This window comes from Mastigoproctus giganteus, chromosome 6 (genome assembly GCF_048544385.1).
Source record: "Mastigoproctus giganteus isolate SK-2022 chromosome 6, ASM4854438v1, whole genome shotgun sequence".
Lineage (NCBI taxonomy): Eukaryota > Metazoa > Arthropoda > Arachnida > Uropygi > Thelyphonidae > Mastigoproctus > Mastigoproctus giganteus.
Genome location: NC_143580.1, coordinates 197053560 through 197077733, shown reverse-complemented (window position 1 = coordinate 197077733; position 24174 = coordinate 197053560). Strand labels below are relative to the sequence as shown.

The following is a 24174-nucleotide window of genomic DNA, read 5'->3' as shown; positions in this document are numbered from 1 at the left end:
TATCCAGCTCAGGACCCTGGGTGTGCCAACCCCAACTCACCAGATGTCAGCCCCTGGGGTTAAATGCCAAAGATATCATGCATGAAGCTTTGGAAGATTTAGAGACTGGCATCAGAATTGGAGGACTGAATATAAACAACCTTCGTTATGCAGACGAAACTGTGCAAATTTGTAATTCTAAGGATCATCTTAAAGAAACTCTGAGGATAGTATGTGAAGCAAGTAAGAAAAAAGGATTGTTTCTGAATGTGTGTGAAACTAAAATTATGGTGATTGGTGATAAGCTTGATTCCAGTAAGGTGAAGGTTAATGGGCAAGATATCGAAGAAGTTGATGAATTTTATTACTTAGGGTCAAGAATAAGTAAAAATAGTGACTGCTCAAATGATGTAAAGAGACGACGGGCAATTGCTAAAACGTTGGTCATTGATCTGACAAAATTATGGAGAGATCATGAACTGCCCCTAAAGACAAAACTGCGAATCATTGATTCGTTAATTTTTCCAGTTGTCACTTATGGATGTGAAGGATGGAATCTGAAAAGAGTTGACAGGAAGAAAATTGAGGCATTTGAAATGTGGTGTTACAGGAGAATACTGGGTATTCTTACTTGGATCGAAGAACAAATGAGTGGGTTTGAATAAAATTGGCAGGCCTAAAATTCTTCTTCGTAGCATCAACAAAAGAAAACTCAAGTTTTTTGGTCATATAGTAAGAAGGGAAAACTTTCTGTTGAAGAATATAATGGAAAGAAAAACTGAGGGGAAGAGGTGCAGAGGAAGACCTACAACTAGGTGGAAGGATGGGATCAGTGAACTTCTGGGCATGACACTTTGCAATGCTGTGCATATAGCACATGATCGATGCAGTTGGAGGAATTTGTTGGTGGCCACAACACAACAGCTCCTCAGGGAGCTATGTGACTGGAAGAAGAAGACGTGATACTACACTTAGGTCAGTGGAAAATGAAAACGACCTGGGAGTAATTGTGCAGTTTTATATGAAGTTCTCTGAGCAGTGCAGACAGGCTGCCAGGACAGCTCATAGGGTTTTTTTCGATGATATACAGGGATTTTGCTAGCAAGGATAAGGGGTTGATTATCCCATTGTATGAAGCAATGGTCAGGTCACATTTTGAGTGCTGCATGCAGGTCTGGAGGCCTAATTTTAGTTAGGAAGGATGTAGAGCTGCTGGAATGAGTAAAGAGAAGAACAATGAGATTGGTGAGGGGAAGAAAGGGGTACTCTTACTAAGAAAATGCTTTATTCTTAAAATTTCAGCATCTGGAGACTAGGTACCTTCAAGGTGATCTGATTGAGTTGTTTAAAGCTTTGAATGGCTTGAACAAACTCAGTGCTAATGGGATTCTTCTTCTTGCTCATACTATGCACATCAGGGGGCATAAATTCAAATTGAAGAATGATGGTTGCAGAATAGATATGCAGAAGTTTGTCTTCAGCCAATGGATGGTTGATTATTGGAACAAGCTTTCATCCGTTGTTATGTAAGTGGATAGTTTGAATAAATTCAAGGAAGAAATAAAATTATTGGAGAGGATGAATAGGTTAAATGGGATTTTTTTTTGTCTGATAAGCTTGCTTCCTTGCATCATTTGTCCTTGTTAAAACTAGTTTGTGTGTACACAGGCGTCTCCTGCTTAGTACTTTTAATTTGGTCATAAAAACAGAGCACTAAGTGAATATGTGTTAAGCATTGGATATATATTTATAGAAAAAAAAAGTAAATAATTTTAAATGGTTGGTGTGATCAATGTTTCTATGTGATTTGAAGACATTTCTCTATATAATAATATTAAATATAGCAGAGACATTTAAACCTCTATAAATTATGCAATAAAACATAAAAATATAGTATATGTTCAAGAAAATGCAAGAATTCCTCAAGTGGCATGGTGCATAAATAAACTGCATTGTGTGAAAAAAATAAAACACTCATACCTATGTTGGTATAATTATTATTTCTGAATTGAAAATATTGTAGTTTTAAATGTTTTTCACCAACCTTATGTAGAAATAAAACATAACGAAAACGAAAACTGGAATCTTGATAACTATGTATTTATAATAAATTATATTTGCCTGTATTTACAATAAATTATATTTAACTTTACAACTAAAATATATGAAATATACATATAAAATATACGTTAAAATATACTGGGTTAAGAACAATAAAACACATTAAAATATACTAAATTAAAAGCAATAAAACCATAGCTTTCGAAGGCTCCTGCCTTCTTCTTCAGCGGTATTTTCTTTGTTCTGCAGTGCGTCTTTAAATACCAGCAGGTTCACGGTACTCATCATGTGTTCCGTTCTCTTGTGGAATGGAACTGGAAGTGGCTCAGGAGTTGGTCATATGGAACCATTCATCCCTTCTGAGGATAGTAGCCTCAAAGAGGGGATGGATCCGCGTTCCTCTATCTCAATTAATGTTCACTGTGGAACAGATCCGCAAACTCTCGAGCCACTTGCGGTCCCAGAACTTATGCGCCCGATCGGTGATGATAGCATCGTCCGGGGAGATCTGGTGCTGCTTCTCCCAAAAATGCTCGGCCACGGCGGACTTACTATACTCCGCATTTCTTATTGCCTTAGTGTGCTCCCCCAGACGATCTTTGAGACGCCGTTTTGTTTCCCCTACATAACACTCCCCACAATCCGGGCATCTAATACTATATACGACCCCACTTGCATTCTCTTTTTGAATGGGATCCTTTACTTGTGACATGATTGTGTGCAGCCTCCGCCCTGGAAGCTGCACACAACATGTCTGATAATTTCTTAGTATTCTAGTTATATGATCGGTTAGACCCAGATAGTAGGGAATATATGCAGTGGATACTGGCGTAAAAGGTTCGCTTCTCCTCTGATTTCCTTTAATATATTTTTCTATAATCCTCTGGGGGTAGCCACATTTTGTAAGATCCGTCGTCGTGACGCGTTCATGCTCTACCTGCCTATCTTTGGAGGTACTACAGTGTGATTTTGCCCTGTCAACTAATGTTCTAATCACACTGTTCCTATGATGGCTGGCCTGAGCTGAATTGTAGTGCGAATATTGATCTTTACACATCGTTTTCCTATGGACCTTAAGTCTTTAGTTGTTGGTCTTCCCTACAGACCAACACATCTAGAAATGGCAAAACTCCTCCTCCTCCTCCTTCTTCTACCTCCGAGGTAAATTGTATGAATGGGGAGAAGCCATTGGCTTCTCCCCATTTGGGGATAGCCACATTTTGTGGCTACCCCCAGAGGATTATAGAAAAATATATTAAAGGAAATCAGAGGAGAGGCGAACCTTTGAACAGTATTTTTTAGTTGGAATGAAAAGCCTAGTAGCCTCCAAAATTAAGTACCTGAAGGCTTCCCATTTAGAATTCAAGTTGACAACATCATCAGTTGATCCCACTGTACAGAATTTAAAAAATTGTCTGAGACCACTGCAGTCACCTTTATGAAAACAAAAAGTTTTCCCTTTACCCTTGATGGTAGTTACATCTTTAAGTAAATTCCACATCAGCACATTGTGATCACTGTCACCTAGTGGTTCCTTTATCTGCAAATTCTTAATGCATGAATAATCACTGCTGATAATCAGATCAAGAGTATTACTCCATCTGGTAGCCTCTCGAACATGTTTCTGTAGAAAACAGTCATCCAATAAATCCACAAAAGTCTTGCTAGTGGGTGAGTGACCAACCCACAAATTCCAGTCAATATCTGGAAAGTTAAAATCCCCCATTATAAGACATTCTGATCTACTGGCCCACTCTATTTCTCTGCACAATTGCTCATTATACTTATCAGATTCATTAGGCCTATAACACACCTACTCTCATTTTTCCTTTTCCTGTGCTTATGTCACACCAGACTCAACATTGCATTGTTCACCAACATCAACTGGATGCACTTCCAAAAATTTATGTGTTTATTAACTAACAGCATAACTCCTCCTTCCTTCCTGTCCTGTCTATCCTTTCTGTACACATTATACAAATTTATACTAAACACCTGCTAATGGATAACTTCTCCTAAGGCATTTTGAGTGAATAATGTTATTCTGGTTGGGGGGGGGGAGTTGTCAAAATATGAATGAGTGTTGTTGTTGTTATTTGGTTTTTAGGAGCATTAGCAACTAAGGCCATATTGCTCCGGGATATGCGGTGGTCATTCCCTGAATGACCTTTCCGCATCCTCCGTATTTGGTGGTGACGGGCTCGAACCCCGGTCTAATCAAGAAGCGTGTGCTACGCACTGCTGCTCCTTCCCACCTGGCTACGGAGGCGCCATGAATGAGTGCTAAGTGAACTAGCACCTGGTGAACCACACTATACTGGAGGATAATGGTGTGTATATATATACACACACAACACATACACACATATAATTTTATAGTGTGTGTGTGTGTGTGTGTGTGTGTGTGTGTGTGTGTGTGTGTGTGTGTGTGTGTGTGTGTGTGTGTGTGTGTGTGTGTGTGTGAGATTTATAACATTACGAAGTGTTCTACAAGATATCATAGAGGTAAATCTTCCATTTCTAAAGTAATTTACTTATAATGTAGAATGTATTGAGCCTTTGCTACTCTGTTAGCTATTAATTAAAGACATATATACAGGATGTATCATAACATGTGGGACCCACTTCAGGGATGGATTTAAGACCTAAAAATAATAAAAGTTCATGTAAATATTGGTCTGATTTTGCCTTGTTTCTAAGTTAGGGTTTATTAGTTTATTTGCCAAAATTTCACCAAAGTTCTCTTAAATTTTTGCTTTTTTTCTAAAATCATAGCAGTAAAATCCTCTATAATGTTAGCTACTTGTTTAAGATTCTTTTCTGTAATGATAGAGATGATTATGCTTCTTTTGTTTGTATTGCAATTTCTTCCTGTAAACTTGTGGTGATCCTTATGTTGAAATACTGTGTTTGCAGTTAAGTGTATATAGCCTTCAGAAAATTCTAGTAAGTTTTTAACTATTATTATTACACTTACCTTTCTTTTCTGAATATCTCTATAGTGGATGCAAAGTCATTTCTATCTTGCCATTTAAATCTCTGACTGCTATCATTCTTTCTTTGTCATTATGTTCCACTATTCTGTCTAATTTTTTAAAGAGCTCTTTTTTTAAAGTCTTGAATTAGCCCATATGCACAGACACATTTCATCACCAAACTTTCTACCTTAAATTCATCACTAAACATCTACCTTAAATTTTGTCACATAGCCCTACTGGATGATATTTCCGAGCTAATTAAACTTTCTTCCGAACTAGTTCTAAAAATTATTGCTACACTTTCCAGGAACTATATATTACTTCCAGAATAAATTAGTATGTAATTATTGCTTAGTTGTACCTGTCTTGTAGTCATCCTCTTGGTTTCTATGATGCCCTATACTAAGCTTGTAGTGACCTAGTTTTTTGCTAGAAATATATATATTTGAAAAAAAAAATAAAATAAATAAATATATATATATATATATATATATATATATATATTTAAAAACTTATATATTTAATTATTTAGGATATTTGCAAAGAGGTGGACAGTCGTCGAGAAGAAGTGAAATGGCTAGTTCAGAAACTAGAATCATTTTTATCAAGATTATCTAAAGCAGAAGCAACACAAGAACAACAAAGATTAGATACGCTTCTTGCACGTTACAAGTCTCTCATTCCTAAAATAGAAACAACCATAACCATAACTGAGACAATTTCTAAGTGCTTTATTTATCGTGAAGAAGTTAAGGAAGTGACTCATTGGCTAAGAGGTGTTAAAGAAGCAACAGAAGTAACAAATGAGTTAGTATATGATACACTGGAAAAGTTACAGCAGGTTGTTCAACAACAAGAGGTAAGTATAAATTTATAACTTCAAGTAATTTGTTGCTTAATTTAAAGGACCATAAAAACCTTTTATTTTACAAAGGCTTTTTATTTTTTATTTCTGTGGCTAACCCCCTTTTTTGTTTGTCTCTTTGAAATGGAAAGAACATCAGTTTTCTCATTAGTCTTTTTGTCTGTATGTTTATTACTTAGGCTTTGGCTAATCAATTGGAGACTTATAAACAAAATGTCAAGGAGAGCGTTCAGAAGGGAAAAGATTTACAAAAAGAGCATCGAGCCCCAAGATTCATGCAGACAGAAGTTACTATTCTGGAATCTACCTGGGAAGAGGTGTATAAGAAAGTGCGAGAAAAATTAGATGAACTAAAAGTAAGTTTTGTACATTCATATACATGCACAGGTGTCGTTTCTCTCTCTCTCTCTCTCTCTCTCTCTCTCTCTCTCTCTCTCTATATATATATATATATATATATATATATATATATATACACACACACACATACAGTGAAACTTCTCCTAACGGACACCTCTCTTTAATGGACATCTCTCTACAACGGACATTTTCAAATTCCCCAACTCTCCTCTATTGGTTTTAACGTGTTTTGAGCTTCTGTCTAGTGGACATTCTCTGTAATGGATGCGGACAGGCAATCTGCACTGTTTCAGCGGGCGAGCTCATGGCCCTTTTTCTAGGAACGTTTCTTCCACATATTGCCTCAATCGTGTGTTTATTTTCTATTTCCGATTCTCTGAATTTTATCAAGGTTTACATCGCGGTTCTAAACCCTTTTTCAAGAATTTTAAGGCACGTGTAAAACTTCTGATGAATTCGGTGTGCATGCAGGGGGGGGGGGGATTTTGTCGGCCTTTCGTCTTTTGAGTTTCAGTTTTCACTTTTGTTCAGTGTTGTGCGAAGTGCACAATGTCTTCTCGTAAACATTTAACTTTAAAAGATAAAGTCGAACTCATTAATGCGTATGATCAGCAAAAAAATAGTGTTCGCAATCTCGCTGCAAAATTCAAAATCGGGAAGATGCAGGTAAGCGACATCCTAAAGAAAAAAAATGAACTGCTCAAACAATTTTGGCAACACGGAAATGATCAGGTTCAAAAATCATTCCCGAAAACTGTTGGACTTCAAATTGACAATGTTACGTATGAGTGGTTTTGTCGCGCACATGCTAAAAAAATTCCCATTAATGGGCCTATTATCAGGGAAAATAGGCTTTGGAGGTTGCGAAATCTATGGGAGTAAATGAGTTCAAAGCTTCTGTGGGATGGCTAGACAAGTTCAAAACTCGGCATAAAATTTCTTGGAAAACCGTAAGTGGTGAAGGTGGATCTGTTGATACTGGGGTTGTAACAGAGTGGACCGTCAAATTGGAAGATTTTGTCGTGATTTTGAAGCTAAGGATATTTACAACTGTGACGAAACAGAGTTGTTTTTTAAAGCTCTTCCTGAAAAAACAATGAGTCTAAAAAACGAAAAGTGCCAGGGCGGAAAAATTTTTTAAGGAACGCTTGACTGTACTATTGTGTACAAATATGCTGGGAGACTTTGAACAACCTCTTGTTATAGGAAAACCACAAAATCCTCGTTGTTTCAAGGGCATAAAGTTGAATCTTTTGAATGTTGACTGGAAGTCTAATAAAAAAGTGTGGATGACACGAGATATCATGAGTGAATGGATAAGTCACTTTAACCAAAACATGATTCGTCAAAACAGAAAAATTATTCTTTTCATGGATAATGCTGCATCTCACCTGCACATTGAATTGTCCAACATTCAAATCGTTTTTCTGCGACCAAACACATCTGCAGAGTGTCCGCCCTTGGATAAAGGGATAATAAAAAATTTTAAACTTCACTACAGAAAACGTGTTTTAAGACATCTCATTGCAAACACGAACGATGTAACATGTGCGAGTGACCTTGCAAAGATGCAATTGCGAACATGCAATTCAATGGATTTCCTCTTCAGTAAACGCAATTAGAAAACAAACTGTCGTGAACTGTTTTTTAAAGTCTGCCTTCTAAAACGCAAAAATTGAAGTTGTGAACAGCAATGTGGAGCACCAAAAAGAACAAGAACTTCAACATCTATTGATAATGTATGATACTTTCACTACAAGTGACCCTGGCTACAAAGATATAGACTCGAACCTCACTACAGAAGATGGTGCTCTAGATATCAATGACATTATCATCGATATTTTTCAAGAAGCTCCTCATGAGGATGAAGAAATGGAGGGCGGTCATTCTGTCGAAGAACATATTAACGACGAACTACCAATGAAAATAGAAGAAGCGCTCATACAAATCAATCGTTTAAAAATGTTTTTCGCCGCTGAAGAAGATACTGAAGGACTTTCGATGGTTTCTTCACTCCAAACAAATGTTGAAAACAAAATTATCAGCTGGAAGAAGGTGCAGAAGAAAATAAGTGATTACTGTATGTATTTTTCTTAAGATAAAGTCATAATATGCATAGCACAATTGTTTGTATATTATTTACAAAAATATTGTGCAAAATCTGTATATAATTTAATTTAATTTTACATTAAACGTTTAACGATTTTTCTTTCTTTCTTTTTTTTTTCTCCCTCAGACTTCTTGTTAGCGGACACTTCTCTCTAACGGACAGATTTTCGTTCCCCATGGCTGTCCGTTAAAGGGAAGTTTCACTGTATATATATATATAATGATATAATTTAAATTAACCCCAGGGGCTCACATCTGGTGATTATGGGCTTGGCACACACACCCAGGGTCCTGAGATGGATATCATCATTCTTCTCTTTCTTGGTGATTCCCCCCTCTCTCTCTCTCATACGTAGGAATACATTCCAGGTCTTCTTATTTCGTCGAGTTTTACATAACTCTGGAATGACTAGTAACATATTGCTACTATATTATTATTGACAAATGACTTCAGCCTGATACTTGTTAATGTTTGACCATTTTCGTACATTCTTATTAATTCAATTTTCTGATCAAAATCGATTGCTTTCCTTTTCTTGGTAGATTTACTAGTACTGCTGTCACTTATTCTCTTAGTCAGCACCATGATAACAGGCAAAATGAAATTTTCTGTAAAGAAAATTTCATTTTGAGGTTAAGGCCAAAAGTAACTACATATTATCACCCCGCACGAGCTCACATTTTACTAAAGGACATTTCTGGAGGTCACTGCCATAAAACAATAAAAACAATTTGCTCTTTCCTGTTTATTGGGCTTTTCTGTTCATGCATCTAATTATAAACAGGTGGTAAACTTGATCTTATTGCATTTGTGAAAATAGTGATAGCTGGAATTCGGTAGGTTTTTACGTTATTATGGTGAAATGTGTCCCCTTCACTGAAATCTTCAGTCATATAAAAAAAAACCATAAATTAATTGTAAGAATCTTCTCTTCTTTCCTATTTTTTTGCTTGTTACTCCAATCTTACTTCTGCAATTTGTGCATCCCGTGATTGTCGTTATTGATTGCTTATTAGACTAAAATATGAATAGCAAGTGCTTAAAAAACAGTACTCACCTTTGAATAAATCTGCAATCATTTTTTTGAAAAGAATGGTAATTAAATCATTTAGGTGAGAAGGTAGAGAGAAGGAAATTAAAGGAGGTGTTAAGGGTGATTTAATGGATTTTAAAATGGGCCCAAGGAAGTAGAAGTGCACATCTCCAATCTTAGGTTGTCATTAGAAAATTAAGAAATCATTAAGAGTAAATTAAAATTAAATTTAAAAATTAAAATTTTTAAAATGGATAATATAGTATGACGGAGCCAATAATCGTTACGAAGGACTTTCATTGATTATAACATCTTCAGATGGCAAATTAAGCGGGAAGTGAATGCGTGCTGCATTTTAAAGGTTGTCTGTGCTTCCCATGATGCTCTTTTGGACATGTGGGAACGTTAACCGCGAGAGGTTCCAAGCCGTGGAAAGGTTGAAGGGAAGTTTCATGTTTATGATATTGAGGTTAAAATGTGCTGGAACCATTCGATAATAACGGCTTCATAGTGAAGAATTTTGTGACTGGATTTGAGTTTAATAATGGTGATAGCGGAATCGACTAGGGGGGGGGTGTGGTTGTAGGTATGAGCATATATTGTAAGTTCTGTGCTGGATTGGCCTGTTCTAAAACTGTTTTGGTGGTAGTATCACAGGTGTTAGAGGTTTTAGTAGAGACGAATTTTGTAGTGATGCTGCCGATGTAGCAGGCGTCGCAGTTGGGCTGGCATTTAATAAGATATATAATATTGTTGAGGTCACTAGTGGGGTATTTATGTGTATCTTTATAGGAATTAAAAAAGGATCCTAGTTTATTGTACATGGAAAAGGTGAGCGAAAAGAAATCTGTACCTTTAAATATGCGGTGGAATTGCCCTGCAAGTTCGTTATGGAAGGGAAGAATTATGCGTGTGTTTGCTTTTTTATTATTATTATGTTTAGATGGGTTATTAATTTTATTTTTAACGGTGGAGATTGTATGAGAGATGAGTTGGGGATGGTAGTTTCTAGATATGAATTTCTCCACGAAGTATTGAAGTTTGTTTTGTAAATCATTTTGTGAGGAGCTGAATTTGAAGGCATTATGGATTTGGTTGTATAAGACAGCTTTTTTTGTACTAAGGGGATGGTGCAAAGAAAAATGAAGATATTTTCCGGTATGTGTATTTTTTTTGAAAATTTTTGTACTTAATTTTGTATCTGTTTTGAAGATAGTAAGATTAAGAAAAATGGTTCCGGCACCATTCTAACCTCAATATCATAAACATGAAACTTCCCTTCAACCTTTCCCCGGCTTGGAACCTCTCGCGGTTAACGTTCCCACATGCCCAAAAGAGCATCATGGGAAGCACGGACAACCTTTAAAATGCAGCATGCGTTCACGTCCCACTTAATTTGCCAACTGAAGTTATAATCGATGAAAGTCCTTCGTAAGACTATTGGCTCCGTCATACTATATTATCCATTTTAAAAATTTTAATTTTTAAATTTCATTTTAATTTACTCTTAATGATTTCTTCCTTTTCTAATGACAACCTAGGATTGGAAATGTGCACTTCTACTTCCTTGGGCCCATTTTAAAATCTGTTAAATCACCCTTAACACCCCCTTTAATTTCCTTCTCTCTACCTTCTCACCTAAATGATTTAATTACCATTCTTTTCAAAAAAATTATTGCAGATTTATTCAAAGGTGAGTACTGTTTTTTAAGCACTTGCTATTCATATTTTAGTCTGATTATTCACGGTATTATAAGATTTCTATAATTTTTAGTAATTTGATTGCTTATTATTATTTTTTTTGTTGTTGTTTTAAATTTTACAATCCTAAAAAAAAAAAAAAAAATTGAGCGAAAAAAAATTTACGTAAATCCGTAGTTGCATAAGCCGGGGACTTACTGTATCGAAAAATGTTCAGCAACCTACGTAAAAAATATAGCGATAGATAAAAAAACTTACCACGTACTACTCATGTGTCCAATACGATGCTTCCCTTTATTTTTTGCGATGTCGATTTTAAATCTAATAGCTTCTCTTTTTTTTTTTCGATGTTGCATATGGTTTGGTCATCAACATTATAATGGTTTATTAAAGATTTAACAGGTGCACTGTTTTCAAACTTTTGAATAATTTCAAGTTTTTGTTTAACTGAAAGTGCAACTCTTTTGCGTTTACCCATCATTTTCGTGATTTCTAAACAAAAAAAATATATATTTACTATAAAAATATTTTCGACATCCCTGACATAAATAATGAAACAAACTCTGTCTCTTTTCTGGTGCGACGGAACACAACAATCGACGCACTAAAACAAACTAAACATTTGGTCTCTTTTTTTTTTTTTTTTTTTTTTTTTTTTTTTGAGCTGCGGTTGTGGAGATAGCAGGAGTTGCAAGATAATAGGCACATTAATTGCCTAATGACGACTTATAATGTCACTTATTTACAACTTGCAAAACATCTGTTTATACTATTCTAGTTATTACTTGAGTTTTATGATTTTTGGTTGTTTTTTTTAAATCAGAGTCTCGAAGTGTTACAGTTAATCTGATCCCGGTAAATCGAGAGTCTGCTGTATATCTAATTTTTCCTTAAATTTATTCAAACTACTAACTGCCACAAACCAAATGGAAGCTTGTTCCATCAATCAGTTGCTCACTAATTGAAAGCAAATTTTTGCACATCTATTCTGCAACCGTCCTTTTACAATTTAAATTTATAAATTTATATCCCCCCCCCCCCATGTGTGTGTGTTATCTGAGAAAGAGTAAGAATACCATTAGCATTAGTTTAGTTTACTCAGTCCATTTAGCCTTAAGCACGTCAAACAGGTCTCCTTGCAGGTGCCTAGTTTCCAAATGGTACAATTTGCAGAATTGAATTCTGTTGGTAAGAGTGCCCTTATGTTCCCCTGGCTAATCTTATTGCTCTTTGCACCTGTTCCAACAGCCCTGGGCTTCCTAAAATGAATTCCAAGACTTGTATGCAGTGCTCAAGATGCAGCTTAACCATTCGCAATATAAAATGGGATAATCACCACGTTCTTCATGCTGGCAAAATCCTTGTATATCATTGACAAAATCCCATGAACTGTCCTGTCAGTCTGTCTGCACTGCTCAGAGAACTTCATGTTGGGCTGTGAAAGTACCCTGAGCGTGGTATGTTATTCTGGGATTAGTGCTATCCATGTGCAGTATCTTACATTTCTTAATGTTAACCTCAATTACCAATTCTCAGCCTATCTGCCTAATTTCTCTAGGTCTTGTTGCAGTAGTACTCCTTGATTCCTGTCATTAAGCTCACTGCCAATCTTCGTATCATCTGCAAACAAAGATCCATAAGCTTGATATACCCTGATCAATATCGTTAATGAATAATGTAAACAATAAGGGCCCAGCACCAAGCTCTGAGGACTCAAATGGTTGGATCATTTTTTATAATTTAAAAGATTATAATTATAATCTTTGAATGTGTTAACAAGGGGCAGCATATTTTCTCCCACTTCCTTTGTCTTCAAAATGTGGTTGAAAATGCATTATTTTAGAATAAAGGAAAATTCTGACTATCAGATATATGCATAACTGTATAATGATGAAATGTACATACAGTAAATTCTCATTATAGTGCTTTCCAGACAACCATCCCTAAATCGGAACCCCTCTTTCTGGGGCCTGTTTTATATTTCATCAATATTCTGATAGATAGCATTAATTTTTTATTTTTTTTTCTCTTAATTTTTGTGCTGTGTTTATAAGCAGTGGTTATATGCAACTTGGCAACCTGAACACTTAATGTATTACGCTTACTTTTGTAACATCTTCAACCAACTTTTTTTATGCTATTAACATGAATGAGAAAATGAAAAGTATTTATTAAATTGAATTGAACATACCTCGAGTATTATAAACTTGATAAAGTTGCATCAAATTTATTTGAAACCAAGTTGTAAAGAATGGCATTCTACCTTCAAAGCTTTGAGTAGGAAATAAACAAATGTTACCTGTATTGGAATGATTTATATGAAGTAAACAAATTGAATCATAAATGATTCCTAGAATTTAGCTGTCTGTCAGCTTTAAACCAAAATTCAAAATAAAGAGAGTTATACCTGGGTTTATTTCTTCTCTGAACCTTAAAAGAATTATATGAGTGGGAAATTGTTTCAAACAGGAATGCTGTTGACATTAAAAAATGCATGGAACTTCATAAGATTGACCATGAAACCAGAAGAATGACAGTTTACTACACAAGTGTGCGCACACGCACACCAGTCAAAACATTATGACCACCCCTGTGTTTTAGCAAGCGACCATTTCTCCCCACCTTGTGGCACACATGTTGCAGTGAGTTCATGGCATGTAGTCCATATTATGAAGTAGATCAATATGGGCAAGGGACATACCTATCCATTGTAGCTGATCAGGTACACCCCTTCATGGTTGTCTTCCTAGATGGCACATGCATGTTCCAGCAGGATAATGTGCCCTGCTAGTATTGTTCAAGAGTGGCTTTCTAAATATGAAAGTGACTTCCAAGTGCTACCTTGGCCACTGAATTCTCTGTATACGAATCCCATAGAACATTTCTGGGATATGTGAATCAACAAGTTCAGTGTTTGGAACCTTCATTACAGAATATTGGACATCTATGGAATGCAATCCTGGCAGTGTGGTACAATATACTTCCTGCAATGTTCCGAGGCCTTACAGAGTCCATGTCTCACTATGTGGTGGTATTACTGGTGGCAAGAGGAGGATGTACCCTCTATTAGCTAGGTAGTCATAATGTTTTGACTGGAAAAAGTATATATATATATATCTGTATTAAGCGAAGAATTATTTGTAAATTTTAACATAGAGATCAGCACCGATTAATGCCATCAAGTGAAAGATTATGCATTACATCGGTCTGTATTGATATTTTCTAGATATGTTCTTTTGCAGACTGCACCTAATCTCACTCAACCTGCTACCTCATTGCCAATCCGATAAATTTTTACTCTACCATATTCTATCATATCTAGGAAATTTTTACTCTACCATATGCTATCATATCTAGAACACATATATATATATATATATATATATATATACAGTAAAATCCCTTAACAACAAATGCCATTTTAACAAAAGCATTTCCATGTTCCAGCTGACTTTGCTTATTAAACGCTCACATATCCCTAAAATGTATTGGTCTGTATTTGTGAATGAACCTCAAAAATGTAAATATTGCTATTGTAGTATTCAACTGAATGAAAAAAAAAAAAAAAAAAAAGTTTTAAAAGATGCAGTAAAAGAATTGAGTATCACATCCTCTATTAATTTACTACATTTTTGAATGATTATGCTGAAATCTGTTTTGGTATGATGTGTCAGAATTCCCCCCCCCCCACAAAAAAAGAAGTTATATGAAGATAATGTGATATGTGACATGAAGTATTCACATATCTACTTACTTTTATTAGTAAGTAGGTATGTGATACTTACAAAATAGTTTTTAGCAGAAATAAAATTTACATTGCTGAAGTCAAACACAATGGTTTGCTTGTTTGTTAAAAATCTTTGGAATTAATAATTTAAATTTGTAATCTGAATCTACAAATTTTCGATTGTACAAAGTTGAATTTTTATTAGAAAAAAAAAAAGTTAAATATTAAAAAGAAATTGACATCTTAATACATGCATAGTAATAAAAGTTTATATCTACTTTACCATATTTCCGAAAGTGTGAGTTATTAAAATTTTATACAATATAGTATTTCTTATAAATATTCTTTTAAATATATTTATCTTATGAATACAATTTCAAAATGATCTGATTTTTTTTTACTTTCATAGTACATATGGTCTGTTTCTTTTATTTGTTATTTATTTTTATGTCAATAAATAAAATAGAAAAGTACAGAAAATAGAAAATCTAGAAAATTGCAGCTGTGTGTGTGTGTGTGTGTGTGTGTGTGTTTTGGGGTGCCTGTAATAAATGTTAAATGAATTATGCTATAAAATTCTGTATAAACTAAAATGAACTTAAAACACTGTACACCCTATCTTTACAAGAAGCCACAGCATGACAATGGTTTATGGAAGCACAAATTATTTTGATGAGCAGACAGTTCAGTGCATTTTTTCAGATTTAAATTTTTTTTTATTCAAGTAATGTAAGTGACTGCACAAGCTGTTCGACTGCAATAATCTGAAGCCAGAATTGGGAAAATGCATGATCTGTCAGACTTTGAAAAACGTTTTATCATAAGTGCATATTTAGCTTGAACCACGATTCAAGAAATGAAAAACATAACTGGTTTCTCAAAAGAATCCATCCCCATCCCAAAGGTTTTTAATTTTTAATGACTGGAAAGCAAGTGTTTCTACCACATCTCAAAGATGTAAATGTGGCAGAAAAACAATACTTCAAGAGTGAAGCCATCATACTCTAAGGAAGACTGTAGGGAAAAACAGGATATGCAATGCTCAGCAAATAACATCTGAATTCAACCAAGCCTAGAACAGCCCTATTTCAACCCATACCATGCAATTGAATTAAATAAATTGGGTATTGGCAGTCGTATGCATATTCAGAAGCCACTTGTTTTAGAGAACAACAGAAAAATCTGCTTGTAGTGGTGCTAAGAATGTCAGATTGGACAGTGGGACAATGAAAAAAAAAATGTGGTCAGACAGATCATGAATTTTAATCCCTCTTTGTGAATCAGGAGTACATTCACACATCTCCAGTCCATAGGGACCTCCCCTAAATCCAGAAATGCTCTCATAATTATGCCTAAGTGTATGCTTTCCTCCTTTGTTGCCTTCCTTAATATATCTGGATAGATCCCATCTACCCCAGTTGCCTTATTTTTGTTAAGCTTCAACAATTTCTCTTCCACTTTCCTCTTGGTTATCACAAAATAATTTAGTCGCTTTACCTTTTGATAAACTTCTGGCATTCTCCTCCTTGAAGAACTCCTCATGCATGATTGTAGATGCAAAATATCTATTTAATTTGTCAGCAACCTGAGTAGGATCATCAACAGTTATTCCATTGACATCAAGTTGACCAATATGATTCAACCCCCTTCCTTCTGCTGTTAATATAAGTAAAAAAGCAGACTTGTTGCTTTTCTTGTATTTTTTGCCAGAGACTTCTTGTAATCTGCCTTAGCTTACCAAACCTTCTTTGTAATTTGATTATAGGCTAGTTTATATTTACCATTGGCTTCTGTATCACTTGATACAGATGCCAATCTGAAAATTAATGGGAAAATGCATGAAATGCATTTTTTCCATTAATTTTCTGTTGGTAGCATCATCAGATGTTCCCACTGTATAGAATTTAAAAATGTCTGAGTCACCCTTGCAAAAGCCCTTTCCTTTAGCCTTAAGGGTAGTTATGTCTTGAAGTAAATTCCAATCATCACACTGTGATCACTGCCACTCAGAGGATCTTTTACCTATAGATTCTTAATGCATAAATAATTGCTACTGATAATCACATCATGGGTATTGCTTCTTCTTCTTGTTGCCTCTCTGACATGCTGCTTATGATATATGTCACTGATGAAAAAAATAATACAAACACATCTTACAAAGCAGTTCTATTATTTGCTCACAGGCATTGAGTGGCTATTGCATGTAGAACTACTAGAGCATCCTCTTAGTCATATTTAAGAAGTCCACATATTGACAGGAACTTAATATTTTCTTAAAGTCAAATTATCTGCGAGAACCCACCCCCAAGATGGAATTACTTAGAAGTGGAAGTATAAAAAATGTATTTGTCAAAAAAAATAAAAATGGAATAGTTTGACAGAAAAAGTCTTAAAAATTAATTCTTATTGCTATGAACTTGAAAATTTATGATATAATGTTGATATTATTTTTGATTTTTTGGAAAATAATTATTAAAAATATTAATATTATAAATGAATCTGCTTGCAGTGGTGCTTTAATTAATTTTTGAAAATTTGCATTTTCAAAAATTAATTAAAAAAACTATACAGTATTGCACATTCAGAGTTTTTTCATACTTTTGTTATTTATGAATAAAATCAGAAATATTTACTTTTGATTGCACTATAGCAGTTCAGGCAACACTCCAAAAAGGTGCCTCAAAATGACTACTTAGGGCTTATTTTTTAACTCTTTATTTGAATTCTGATTTGAGCTCTTTATTTCATAAAATTAATTGCTAAAAGGATGAAAATGAAATTTCACAGGTAGGGTTTTTGTAGTTTTGTTAACCTTTTGCAATCTGATGTTGTTGTGGCTGCAATATCATAAAATTATGCTGCCTGTTCAGTGATCCAGCAGCTGCAATAATCAGTATTACTGATCATGAAATTTGTTTTCTGCTGTGCTGAAGCAGTTATTGTTTAATAGTTTTTCACATCTATTTATACTTCATATAAACAATGTGCAAAACTAGACCAGTGTGTGTATTCACTTGTTAACAATAGAGGACAGTTGTTTTTATTTATTTTAGAAGTCACAAAACATCTTTTACTCCATGCTAGAAGTGGAGTATTTACACTTGTCATCAATATTTCTTCATCAGAAATGCATCAGCCTTTCTGATGAATAAATTCAGAAATTGTTAGAATGTTCTGATTCAGAATTTGAATGAAGTAAAGGCAATTTTTAGTGCTAACATGGGACTAAATGAGAAACTAATATAAAGTAATACTGGTCTGAAGAATAAACAAGCAGAATTCCATTTTTCAATAATGTATTTAGCAGGAAGGGATTTCTGCAGATGTTGAATCTCTGGCCACCAACAAAATAGAAAAAAAAAAAAAAAGAAAAAGCAAAATTGGAAGCAATATTTGGAAGCCACTTGTTTTAGAGAAAAACAGAAAAATCTGCTTGCAGTGGTGCTAAGAATGTCATGATTGGACAATAGAACCATGAAAAAAAAGTCATGTGGTCAGACAGATCACAAATTTTAATCCCTCTTTGCGAATCGTGAGTACATTCACACATCTCCAGTCCATATTGATTTAAATGTAAAGTTTCTTGAATATTTTGTTTTAGGAAGAATTATTGCATTAGACAAAACTGCTGTTGGTTTCAGGGATAAATTTCATTAAAATATCATAACCCTCAAAAACTAGCAAAGTGGGCCTTTATGTATTTATTTTAGCTGACTAGAAATAGGTTACATATCATCTATTATGCCATATTTTGGAAAGCCCGTTGCTAACTTATAACCCAGCTTGACTGTCATCTCAAGAATTGTGCATCTTCTTATCTGAAAACTGCTTCACAATATTGAGGATAATTAGTTTTCTCTTCTTTTGAAATGAATGTTTGGCTTGGCCTATGCTTCCGAAATAAGCTGGTCTCATCAGCATTAAACACCTGACTTGCTAGATAGCTCTCAGTTGCAATAACATCCTTTAAAGTTTTCAGCTACAAAGAAGCAGCTTCCATATCTGCACTGGCTGCTTCACTCATTAATTTTAGATTGTGAAGACTTTGACATTTAAAATTTTCAAACCAACTGGCCTGAAAAACATCTGCATTAGATGGACTGACTTCTTCTTCTTGTAAGCGATTAAAAATTTGCAGAACTTTGGCACGAATAATATCTGAACTAAGAGGCATTCTCTTTTGATTAAGATCTTCTATCCAGAAAGAAAAATTTTCAGTTTTCTCTATTAACGGATTTCTCACTTTTGTAGTGCTTTTTGCAGCCAATGATGTGGAACACATAACTGAACTTTTAATTTTCTCAGCATTTTCCCTAATTTGTCGAATGCTAGGTTCATTTATGCTGTATTTCTTGGCCAATGTCACAACCTTTTTGCCATTTTCTAACTCCTTAACGATTTTTAATTTTTCCTCTAAATTAAAAAATTTTTTTCTTGTAGTTTCTTCATTTTAGGCACTAATTAAACACACTTTATATAGAGAATAAATATTAAATTGGCAAAAGTAATGCTTACCGATTAAAACACTTTATGTTGCTCAAACCAGAAAAAGATTCTATCTGAACAGATAGAATCTTTTTAACACAACAAGATAGCTGGTATTGCACTACTTCAAATAAATAATGCTTCTCTAGTAGAGAAGACTACTGTTATTTATTTTCGGTGGATACCACCATCTAGACGATAATTTTGAAGCTAGTTGGCTTCATCATCAGTGAGTGGGCAGGTACCCTGGTAATGCAATGTTGTGAAGGCACCTACAATATGAGATACAATTAAAACGATGCCTTTTACACTACATACGTAGTTCAAATTTATGGGTAAATTATGGTGTATCTACACCGATATTATATAGTTAATTGCCGAAACCCATAAGAAATTATGCCTTGTGCATTTCATCTTCTAATACATTATTATTTATACACCATTTGGCATCTCTCATATTATGTAAATAACTTCGCAACTGTGATGGCATGTTGCATTACCAGGGTACCTGCCCACTCACTGATGATGAAGCCAACTAGCTTCGAAACAATCGTCTGGGTGGTGGTATCCACTGGAAATAAATAACAGCAGTCTTCTCTATTAGAGAAGCATTATTTATTTGAAGTAGTGCAGTACCAGCTATCTCGTTGTGAAGGCACCCACAATATGAGATACAATTAAAACGATGCCTTTTACACTACATACGTAGTTCAAATTTATGGGTAAACTGTGGTGTATCTACACTGATATTATATTATGCCTTGTGCATTTCATCTTCTAATACACTAAAATAATATAAATAATTAATATTTAACATGTCTAAAGAGCTTATAAAATATTTTACCATGCACTTTTTTTTTTACATTAGCTCATGTAAACTCAAAAATAAATAATTTTTGTGCATTATATTTTGAGTAGTAATTTTTTTGGATTTTATAGCTGGACTGCATGAGGGAGACGGAAAATAGTCAATAAATAAATTAGTGAGAAATATTGAATATTTGCCACTTTTTGAAAGGTTACGTGTGCAGGGTTATGTAGTCCCAGCTACTTAAGGTATACATATGCTCTTGAGGGTTAATTGATTAAAATCACAAAATGCCAGAAAATTCTCTGAAGTAGCTCTTCACTATGTACTGCTGTGCATAATGTGCAAACATTAATAAACTAATAGTTTATTTTAAAATATTTTTTCAGATATGCTTTCAAGTAATATTCAGCGGTTTAATTTATAATGTTAGCATAGTAATTTATAATATTAAAAGTAATATTAATTTTTTTTGCCTATTATCTTATGTAATCTTTATTTTCATCATTCATAACGACTTAAATCTCTTGTGATATATTTCAACAGATTACAAGGAAACTTTGGTCTGATTACGAACAACAGAAGGCTGAGATATTTCGATTGCTGCAACAAGTTGAAGAGGAGTTAAGAAGAATGGCAGTTGTGGGTCCTACTAAAAAGAAGGAAGAAGATCTAAAAGTGAAGCAAGTAAGTTTTTTTGATATTTTAGAAGTGTGTTTTCATTATGTATTGTCAACAGCCATATCATTATGGTCAGTGGTATATAGTAACTGAAAATCACATACTTACTTACTTCATCTCTTATTTTTTCTTCTTTTTTTTTTGCCTCTGCAAGAAAGGTACACTAGAAAGATGAATGATACTAGATAGAAGGTAAAAAACATAATCAGTTCAAAAAAGAATATTGAGGGGTATATAAAAAAGTTTGCAAATATTATTGTGTTCAGAAAAAAATTGGCAGTTTGTTTATTTCTATTGCTAGTTTTTTATTTAAATAACCATATAATTTTCTCTGCAGAAAAAAATCCTGCAGATCAGAAGAAATTTTGGAGTTGAATTTAGAAAAAAAAAAGTACAATCTGTATGTTTATTTTTGATGAAAAAGCTAACCAGTGATAGATAATTATTTAGTGATATAGTCATGTGATATTAAGTGATAGTTAACAAGTAATGGATAATCATTTAGCTTAATATGCATTTTTTTTTATGAAAACCCCAAGCACAAGAGGTATTAGAAGCTATAGTACTTAGTACCTTGCATGGGTTGAAGGCTGAGAAGATGAAAGAAGACATTTGTTGACATTAGACTTGAATTTCTGTAGATTGTAATTTTCAGGAAATACGTATGAATGGAGGTGGTTTGAGAAAACGGAAGTTGAAGAAATAAATTAGGAAGAAGAAAAGTTGATTCTGTGAGTTTGAAGTTGGACAGTAATTTTATGGGTCATTAATTAACCTAACTGCCATTCTTTTGAATGGAGTCTAGAAGCCTGAGAGAGGTTTCGGGGCAATGCTCCAGGTGTGGAAACAGTATTCAATTACAGGGCAGATTTGAGATTTGTACAGAGCAAGCAGCTGTTTGGAAAAAAAAGTAACATTGATAGTGAAAGAGAAAATCTAGTTTTTTCGATGCAGAGAATGCAATATTTGTGATGTTCTTATGCCATGGAAGATTATAAGTCAGGTTAATCCAACATATAGAGATATGTGATCTTGTCTAGAAATCAGTGTTGAGGAAGATAAGCATAGTAGCAAAAGAATCCTTTTTTGTGAGATATAAGGACTGAGTTTTAGAAAGATTGAAGTTGACTAAGCTATTTTTGTCTTACTGGAGAATTACCTGAAAATCGGCATTTAAGGAATTGGTAATGGATATTCATGAAGTTGAACTGTTTGTGCAGAGCAAAATTTTTCAAGCTGGAAGGTGGAATGGAATGTGCTATCATCTGTAAAACTATGGATGGAATTTCCCGTCAATGGAAGAAGGTAAGTAATATACGAGAGAAAAAGAATAGGAGAAAGAACTCCACTAATGCTGGTATTCCTTGGGGAACACCAGCATTAGTTGAGAAATTATAAGACAGAAAACAGTCTGCCATCACCTGCAGTGAGCAGTCTGAGAGAAAACTGGATACTCAATTACAAAAAAAACAGTTGTCAAACCATCAGATAGAAGCTTATTTAAAAGACCTTTATGCTGAACATGATTAAAAGCCTTTGAAGTATCAAGAATTACTGCTTGAGTTTCACTAAACTTTTCCACTGAATTTTTGCATGTATACTTGCATGTATACCAATGCTAGAAGTATAGTAAATAAATTTGATGAATTTGAAGTGTTGGTCAAGACATCAAAGGCGAATATTGTTGGGATATCAGAGACGTGGTATCACACAGATATAAGGAATGCCGAACTGGAATTTGGGGAGTACAATGTGTACAGAAAGGATAGACAGGATAGGAAGGGAGGAGGTGTTATGCTGTTAATAAAGAAAAACATAAAATCAAAAGAAGTGCATCCAGTTGATACAGATGAACAGTGCACTGTTGAGTCAGTTTGGTGTGACATAAGCACTGTGAAAGCAAAAATAAGAGTAGGAGTGTGTTATAGGCCTAATGACTCGAATGAGTACAATGAACAATTGTACAGAGAAATAGAGTGGGCTAGTAAATTGGAATGTCTTGTAATGGGGGATTTTAACTTCCCAGATATTGACTGGAACTTGTGGGTTGGGCACTCACACACTAGTCAGACTTTTGTGGATTTATTGGATGATTGTTTTCTGCAGCAGCATGTTCGAGAGGCAACCAGAGAAAGTAATACTCTTGATCTGGTTATCAGCAGTGATCATTCATGTATTAGGAATTTGCAGATAAAAGAACCACTAGGTGGCAGTGATCACAGTGTACTGACGTGGGATTTACTTAAAGATTTAATTACCATCAGGGGTAAAGGAAAGGGTTTTTGCTTCCGTAAAGGCGAGTACAGTGGTCTCCGACAGTTTTTAAATTCTGTACAGTGGGATCAAAACTGACGATGTTACCAACAGCAAATTCTAAGTGGGAAGCATTCAAGGAATTAATCGTGGAAGCTACTAAAAGTTTCATACCTATTAAGAAATATTGTTCAAGGTTTAGGCCTAAATGGTTGTCAAATGAACTAATGAGACTCGTAACAGAGAAGAAAAATGCATGGGATGCATATAAATTATCAAGCGACTCAGAAGCCTATGGCAGATATAAGCTAGTCTGTAATCAGGTGACAAAGGAGGTAAGGCAGGCGAAGGCAGATTACGAGAAATCCTTGGCAAAAGATGCTAAGAAAAACAGCAAGGATTTCTTTACTTATATAAACTCTAAAAGGAAGGGGATGAATCTGATTGGTCCACTTGACATCGATGGTTCGACTGTTGATGATCCTGCTCAGATAGCAAACAAACTGAATGAGTATTTTGCATCTACATTCACACATGAGGAATTATTAAGGTATGAAAATGGCAGAAGGTTATCAAATTGTAGCAGGATACTTTATGATTTTGTAATAACTGAGAGCAAAGTGGAAGAGAAATTGTTGAAGTTAAACGTAAGAAAAGCACCTGGGGTGGATGGGATCTATCCAGTTATATTAAAGGAGGCGGCAAAGCAACTAAGCAAACCCTTAGCCATAATTATGAGAGCATCCTTGGACTCAGGGGAGGTTCCCACGGACTGGAGATGTGCAAATGTATCCCCAATTCACAAAGGGGGATCGAAGGGTGACACGAGTAATTACAGACCAGTTAGTTTAACTTCTGTTCCGGGTAAAATAATGGAGTCGCTGGTTAAAGATGCATTGCAGGATCATCTAGAGAAGACTGCAGCAATAATTCAGACACAGCATGGGTTTGTTAAGAGAAAGTCTTGTCTGACAAATTTGATAGGATATTATGATGTGGTTACAAAGGAACTGGATGCAAAAAATAATTTTGATATCATATATTTGGATTTCAGGAAAGCTTTTGACACTGTCATGCATGGAAGACTATTGTACAAATTGGAGCAGAATGGTATTAACGGTAAGTTGCTACAA

The 24174-nt window shown here is 34.6% G+C and overlaps 1 protein-coding gene across 1 annotated transcript in view; it reads left to right on the top strand.

Annotated features, from left to right (window-relative positions):
* Positions 1-24174, top strand: part of LOC150084857 (muscle-specific protein 300 kDa-like) — a 437962-nt gene that overhangs the window by 400743 nt on the left and 13045 nt on the right. Inside the window, exons 28-31 of the mRNA XM_090376370.1 lie at positions 4816-4891; positions 5551-5877; positions 6063-6239; positions 20654-20794. Of these exons, the coding sequence (XP_090232496.1) occupies positions 4816-4891; positions 5551-5877; positions 6063-6239; positions 20654-20794 (721 nt within the window). The remainder of the gene's footprint in view (positions 1-4815; positions 4892-5550; positions 5878-6062; positions 6240-20653; positions 20795-24174) is intronic.